The sequence below is a fragment of the Octopus bimaculoides genome, chromosome 7 (genome assembly GCF_001194135.2).
Source record: "Octopus bimaculoides isolate UCB-OBI-ISO-001 chromosome 7, ASM119413v2, whole genome shotgun sequence".
Taxonomy (NCBI): domain Eukaryota; kingdom Metazoa; phylum Mollusca; class Cephalopoda; order Octopoda; family Octopodidae; genus Octopus; species Octopus bimaculoides.
In genome coordinates, this window is record NC_068987.1 from 92,135,138 (window position 1) to 92,143,609 (window position 8,472).

General features: G+C 35.9%; 1 protein-coding gene across 1 annotated transcript in view; it reads right to left on the reverse strand.

Annotated features, from left to right (window-relative positions):
- Nucleotides 1-435: 435 nt before the first annotated feature.
- LOC106873253 (uncharacterized) overlaps nucleotides 436-8,472 on the reverse strand; it is a 17,535-nt gene continuing 9,498 nt past the window's right edge. Inside the window, exons 2-3 of the mRNA XM_014920537.1 lie at nucleotides 1,397-1,642; nucleotides 436-546 (exon numbers count right to left, since the gene is read on the reverse strand). Coding sequence (XP_014776023.1) covers nucleotides 436-546; nucleotides 1,397-1,642 — 357 coding nt within the window. The remainder of the gene's footprint in view (nucleotides 547-1,396; nucleotides 1,643-8,472) is intronic.

The window sequence follows — 8,472 nt, forward strand, 5'->3', positions numbered from 1 at the left end:
GTCGGCAAAGTAAAGACATTTCAATAGAGTAAATATTTATATCTTCTCTTGCTTCTGTATTTTTGTTTTGTGACATTCAGATGCAAAATAAATTTGCTAGCATATTAAATAAAATGCGTTAAGATCCTTCTCCTGAGTTGCTGCTTTCTGGGTCCAATTCCCGCTAATTACAAGCTTGTATTTTGTATTTGCGGTGTAATAAATAATGTACCAACCTAGTAGTGGGGAGTTTTTTGCTTCTTTCAAATGAGATGTCACATCTTTCATGCTTCATTGAGTGAAGATTATGATTGTCAGGAAGTGACGATGCTTGCAGCTACAGTTGTAACTAAAAGAATTAGCGAGACCATGGTAAAATTAGTATCGTTCCGAAGTGAGGGCTATAGTAATTATAGGCTAAAAAAAAGGAGCATCAGACACGGAGAGTAACCGCAATTAATGGGGCGATATACAGTTTAGATTTTTGCGAATGATAAACGTGATTGTAAGTTCAAATGCAGTATCTTGCACCCGAATGTGTCCGTTAGCATTTTCTCTGAAGCTAATCTAAGAAACAATACAAGTATTCGGAAAATTAGTCTTTTAAGAGATTAGGAAGTTGACTAATGTCTTTTTATTAAGAGTTTATTTCCACTGTGCCTCATATATTCCCGTTTAAGGATAGTATTTACTACTTGGGCTTCTGTTGCTCACGGTCAGAAATCCTATTTTACTCCATTATCAAAAGCGAGGTCCATTTTTTGGAAACAGCACGATTACACTATTAAGCTTCTGAAAAAAGAGGTAGGCCTTTCATTCAGCTGCCTCCGCTCACTGTTCTCTCTCTCTTCCTCTGTTTTTCCGACTCCTTCCCGAAAGAGGAGCCTTCCTGCATCTTTCTCAAACCTATGTTATAACAACTATCCTGTTCAATTTGCACCTTCTTCCTAAATGCTTTGCTTTATTTATCCTCAAATGAGGACACAGCGCTGACATAAGAAGAGTACACTGCGTCCCAAATTATTAGACAAATCAACCTTCTCTTAATAAATGAATGTATATTTGTTCAAAACCAGTTATTTTCCACTGACTGTTGGCAACAACTATCTATGCACATTCTGTTTGAATAAATCGGATCTGCGCAGACGTCAACAAATGGGGGCCATTTTGTGACTGGGCAACATTTTCACCGACACAAATTATTAGACAAGTATAATAAAAATGATAATTGTGTCAGAAAAAAACATTTATTTAATTCAACAGCAAAGGTTTAACAAAAGTTATTCATAAAGGACTTAATGGTAAACATAATAATACGTCGGAATGAAAATAATAATGAAAATAATCATTTGATTATGATGTCATACATCTCTTAATGTTTGATGTATGGTCCTCCACAAGCAATAACCTTCCTTACACGCTGATCCATTGAATTTATCAAGGTGATGATATCCTCTTGTGTCATGCTTTGAGCAGCATCTACAATAGCACCCCAGAGAGCAACTTTACTCGAAAACTGTCGTTCATCTTGGTAATCACGCCTCTTCAGGACACTCCACACGTTCTCGATCGGGTTTAAGTCAAGGGAACAAAGTAGCCATGTCATCAAACGATCTCCAGGGAAGCCTATTTGCAGCAGGTATTCCTTAGAATTCTTCGCTGCCTGAGACGGGGAATTATTTTGCACGAAGACCAGCTTTCTTTTGAATGAAAGTCTTTTTGAAATACGGTTGGAAATTAAGAGAGTAACGCCTGTTTTCTATGTTATCTTAATGCCATTTCGGACTTTCCATGGCTCAACCATCATACCACCAACGATGCCAGCCTAAAAAATAATTCCACCTCCCCCTGTTGGCATCTCAAACGATGAGGACGGTTTCCACTGAATGATACCCATCATTTACTGTAGCCATCTGGTTCATCAAGGGTAGCGCGGCAATCGTCAGTGAGCAGACCTATTGAAAAGCCTATCTTCATGTATACTTCTGCCCATGTCAGTCTCTTCTGCTTATGAACAGCCTTTAGAGAGAGCCTAGTAACAGGGTTAACATTCCTGGCTACTGGCATCAAAAGGCGACACCTGGTAGTTTTCGATACGTCTCTTCTGCCACAATTTCGAAGACTTCTCCACTTCTGTACAACTTCCCTTTTCATAAGTGACAAAGTACGGTTCAAAGCAACCCTCGTCTTGCCCTTATATAGGAGACTACACAAATTTCTTCACTGTTTGGTCAACACTTCCCAGTTTCTTGATATTTCTATGGCTGTTTTTCTTTTTCAAAGTTTTGACACGGTGGTAAACTTCTCATTCGAGGGAAGATCACGTTTCTGACCCATAATGACACTTAAATTGAGTACCTGTCTAATAGTTTGGGACTACATAACTGTTACTGCTACATGATAATGGCGGCCGTTTGCTTTCTTCTGTGCAGATCCGAATTGTTTTAACAAAATGTGCTCAGATAATTATTGCCAACAGTCAGTAGGAAAACAACTGGTTTTGAATGAATCTACATTTATTTATTGTGAGAAGGTTGATTTGCCTAATAAGGTGGGACGCAGTGTATGATCTACAATAGTGGTTAGGTCTTGCAGGTCCTTAAAAACCCTGACGTTTGTTTCACTCCTGAAGGATACTGGTCCGAAATGTGACGGAGAGACAACAGTCAGCCATTGTTGTTATTTTACTCGTATATAACGCTACCATGTGAAGGCAATGGCCATGCGAAGACACGTGGCTTAGTGGCTAGGATATTCGGCTCATGATCGAAAGGTCGTGAGTTCAATTCTCAGCGACGTGTTGTGTCTTTGAAAAAGACACTTTGAATTTCAAAAGGCCGGTCTTGTCACACTCTGTGTCACGCTTAATCTCTTTGAGAACTACATTAAGAGTACACTTGTCCGTGTAGTGCTCAACCACTTGCACTTTAATTTCATGAGCATGCTTTTCCGTTGATTGAATCAGCTGAGACCCTCTTCGTCGTAACCGACGGAGTGATCCCATATAACGCTACCAAACTCTCAGTAAGTGTATGAAGTATCAACTCCACCTATCAATTCGTCCCTGGTGGCAAGGAAGGGGCAAAAATATGCTCTTCTGTCAGCCTACTTGAAAATAAAAGTAGAAAAAGAATTTGTAGTGCGTATAATCTACACAAAAGACTAAACTCTAAAATAAACGGGGGTAACAATTAAATGAAGTTCCACAAGAAAGAAAATCAGATGTATAATCTAGAGGATATACACCACTAGACAACAATGCCATACGCACATGAAGGATAAGCACTTTCATCTCGTGGCTTAGTAGAAACTTGCAAAAAACTGTTGCGAACATGGTTATGATAAAATAACAGCATTATTATTATTATTATTATTATTATTATTATTATTATTATTATTATTAACATCATCATCAGTTGTAGTAGTATTCGTAATAGTAGTAGTAGTAGTAATGACTGTAGTTTCTCATACGTTTTCTTTCTATAAATCTGTGTAAATATCTATTTCTGTGTACGTATCTGTTCTTGCGTTTGTGTATATTTCTACATTTCTCTTAGCCAACTATAATTTATTTCTGTTACTTTCCCCAATAAATGCCCTCAGGATGTACTATGATTCTTGAAGATATAGGCATGGAAGTTGCTTTTAGATTTTATGTTCTAACACCCCGGAGTTTTGTTAGAACTTAGTTATCTAATACCTCCCATTGATAATTTCTATTTTATTTTTCACTTTCTTAACATCGGTAACCTGATAATAATTCATACCTTTCAATCATTTCTAAAGCATTCTAAACAACCTCAAGATATGATAGATTGAATACGCATAATATGAATTTTTCCCTTGGGTTCTCTAAATTTCACTGAAGTACCAAATAAATTTCAACTACTTTATACTAGAGTAATTTAACGATTAAATGTGAAACATTTAATTTTCATAAGATCTTAAGAACATTACTTTATTCATAACATCAACTAGATTATTATTTATATTTACCCTAAGCGCCGTAGGCAATGAGCTCACAGTAACGATGGTATTCTACAGGATGTAGAATACATCTCTTGCAACTGTATCTTTACTATTTCTTTGATTTCTTGAAAGCAGGTTGCCCAGTATTCTTTATTACACTCTACAATCGTCCTTCCAGCACACGTTTGTCTACAGACGTCTATATTCAGATAATGAAACTGATTATATATCTATAAAATCTATGAATTACAGCAGTTTCTGAAGGTCTGAAATAGTTATAAACTGCGTCTGATTTCTTTACTCTGATGCAAAAAAAAAAAAAAATTCAAGTTATTCTAAGAATTCTCAAACAAATACACCCTTGCCTCCGGTAACGAATAAGCTTTTGAGTAGAGCTTCAGGGGAAATTTAAGCATGGAGTGATGGACTTTGAAAATCAAGTTGTCAAATGCAGTGTTCGGGAAAAGCAGAATGCAGATTTAAAACCAATATCAAATTAAAGGAACGGAAATTCGAGTTTGGAGTGTAATATGAACGCAGGTTCCTCTTGTCAGCTTAACACATAGTAAGCTGGGCCTTGGTCCTGCTACAAAACTCGTAAATATATAATATAACATCAGGTTTCTTAGATTGGTCTCTGTGCAACATATGAATGCCATCTTATCTATCACATAGTGGCGTTGTCAATAACTGAACGAGCGAACCCGAAAACCCGGCCTGGTTTGCTAGAAACAGGTGTAAATGGAAAATTACCAGAAGAGTATATTATAGGTAGCTGAGTCTTATATATTGCGTTAGCAAAGCAGGAGCAAACATGAGGAAGAATCTCATGGAAACAGGACATTTAATGCATCATATTGTAGTTACGTACGTAACATGTATTCCGGTGTGTGTGTGTCTATGTCCCCATGTAAGTATACCTTAAGTGTTAAACTATGGCAAGGGGGAATCACACCTATGTTGCACACTTCAAGGAATTCATTGACCAGTATCAATGCTTTTGTTTGATAAAGTAAGCGCCAGTTTAGATTATACATTTGGGAGGACAGAGTGCAGTTAATACTGTATAAACGGAATTTACACAAATTAAAACATTTTTCTGCACGCTGCTCACTAGGAAACAATCAGTTTTTAAGAATTCTGTTTGTTATCACTGAAGCATTCTGAGTCGAACACGAAAGAGAACTCCACAACATCCATAGTTTCTCGCTTCGAAGAGTACACGATAATCGAAGTATAAAGGAAAGCAATAGTAGCTCGTCGTCCGTTCTGTTGCATTTTCTTGTTTGCTCAAATAGAGGCACAACATTTAGTGGTTTATGCATGAACGTGAGCTATACCAATTTGTTGAAAATATTACTAGAATGCAGAAAATAAATAAATTCAGAGTAATTTGTACATAAACACACACATACACAAAATATTAATACGTGTTTTTAAAACAAACGAAATTGTGCTATACATGATTACCTAAGGATAGAAATTTTATTACCTTTATGGTAGATAACAAAAGAGAAAAATCTTAAGTATGTATATTCTATGCATCTCTTTTGTTCCTAAATTTCGCCTTCAAGCTTCTAAACCCGCCAAATATTATAAACAACTACTTATCACGCTTGCAGGTGAATTTAGAGTACAATTTAACACTTAGTCTTCTTGAGATAGATAGAACATAATGCAAGTTGATGCTACCATCTTGGTTACACCTAACAAAGAATACGTGAGAGACAGCTGTTCTGAACCTTAGGTAATTTGTGTTATTTTATACTTCACCACACTCGGAGCCCTCCTCTGCGTTGGATATTAAGTCTAGTGTCGACTGTGGAATACGTACCATGAGTGTACTTCAGTGTGACTGTGCGTACACGTTGCGTATCCGGTCAGTATTTGTGAATGTGGGCATAAATGGTGGGACAAATTCGCATTCACTTTAAGAAGAACATGTGTGTCCGTACACATTGATAATGCGCTGGTTCACTATCATTGTCCCCGACTCTCAACCTTGGTGCCTTTGCTATTTTAGTACCACACACACACATGCGCGCGCACGTATTATTTTGCACTTTCACTTTTACACTTGTTTCAGTAATTTGACTGCGGCCATGCTGGAGTAGCACATGGAAGGGTTTTAGTTGAACACATCGACCTCAGGTCTTAGATTTTAAAGCCTAGGGTTGGATAAAAGCATATGCTACAATGGTACGTCTAACAAAACAGGTGTCACTAAAGAATATTACAACCGAATAAAGAAAATTTGAACCTCAGAACTCTATGTTTGAAGTGCCAGTACTCATACCGACATTTGGGTTTCTTGACTGGACCCTTGACAGGGCGCTTGATGTACTGGACGCTTCATTAGACACTTGATGAGATCCGATCCATTGATGTGAAAATTTAAAGAATACTAACCAGTACAAATAATCTCCAAATGAACAGTGACGTAGACCGCCTCTACCTAAAACGAAAACAAGGTAGTAGAGGCTTAACATCATTCCAAAATGCCCTTGAATGTCGTATCATATCCCTTCGGCTGAACTACTAAGAAATCTGCAGTTGCTCTATCCAGATTACAACTTCAGCCTGTAATTATTAGGGCACTGGGATATGTAACATGCTGTCTAAATAGCAATCTCGAGAAATTAGTCTTCACAAAAGCAGAAGGGAGAAAGTTGATTTGAAGACTACAACCCCACACCATCACTTGAACTGTAAACATCTGCAAAACTTTCCAGAAGTTTAACATTTAAGTATATATGAGCATATCTCGATACGCAACTATATGCACGAGGAGACACACATAAAACAAAACATAAATCTGCCCCTATACACACACACACATTGGAGAAAATTGAATAATATCATGTACTTAGTGTATTATTTGCCTTTCTGAAATCTGATTTTTTACTTATACAATTATCAGAAACAATTATGGCACCAATTAAATTAATTCACACACTAGTGTTTAATATTTGTAATATAACGATCAAATTGTTGCAGGAATGAAGTAAACTTGACTGAAGTGGAACAGTATGAGTCAACATTGTAATGGACTCTGAATGGTTGAAGAAGAAAATCAACGCAATTTGGTTTGAGCACAAATGAATACTATTTCTACCGCCAATCTCATTTCATAAACATACATCCTTCTGATGTTTTGACATCAATATACGTCATAAAACTGCTGATTCAGACACAGGTTCGAGCTAGTTTATTATAGTTGTGTCGATAAGTTTTTAGGAATAAGATAAATATGATATCTATCTATCTATCTATCTATCTATCTATCTATCTATCTATCTATCTATCTATCTGTCTATCTATCTATCTATCTATCTATATATATATATATATATATATATTCATGTATATAAATAAATACACATACATACATACATACATACATACATGTATATATGTTTGTACGTTTTGTGTGTAAATTAACTAACCAAATGATTGAAGTAATACCTAACAGAGAAACTGCTATATCTAAGCCTCAACGAGCAATTTTATTCACTACCATTTTTTTCCAGTGGGATTTCCTAATTTCAGAAATTCAGTCAACAATTACCACATATTTATATTTAAGGTTTATTCCGAAAACGAATAAAAAACTTCTTCTATTGTCTGGATATATTTTATTAATTCAAAAGTAATTAACTCTGAAGTGAAATGAAAAATAGAATTAAATGTTGAAATTCATTTAATCAGATGATCTCTTATATCAACCTACCTTAAATCCTGAAAACAATTATGAATGTTAATTACCCTGAAGCTAATTTCCTATATTAATTTCTCTGATTAGAGAGAGATTCATAGATATAATTAAACGGAACACAACACACAAGGTATCACAGATGGAAATATAAAGCCCACACAAATAATATTTGAACTCAAAGTGTAGCGATATAGATGGAATAAAAAACACATCTAAAGTTTTAGCTAGTGAACAACACTGATGTTTCTGCCACTCCACTGATTTTCCATAGCATAATATTAAGTCCCTCTTAGATTTCCATCTATCTAGATTCCCCACATTTCGATTAATTCAACAAATCGCAGTGAGTAAATAAGCCAGGTTTATTTCGATCCATCTAAATGACCATATCAGCCTTTCCAAACTTAACAAATCTATTTTCTTTTCACTCCAACAAATTTCTCATTCATTCATCCATCATTCAATGCACAATTTCTTCAAGCTATCTATATAATCGGCTATACAGTGATATATCATGCTTCCGGTGTATCTACTATTCAGGCCATACATACAAGCATCCATAAATCCATCCACATACGTCCATCTCTATATCCAGCCCTTCAACGATCTATCAATCCATGCAGACATCTCACCATCACTCCAGCGATTCACTTCAACCACTCATTAATCAAATCTATTTATCTATCTATCTATCTATCTATCTATCTATCTATCTATCTATCTATCTATCTATCTATCTATCTATGTCTGTTTCTCGATCTGTCTCATTCTCTCTCTCTCATTCGTCTCTCAATATATGTATGAATGTA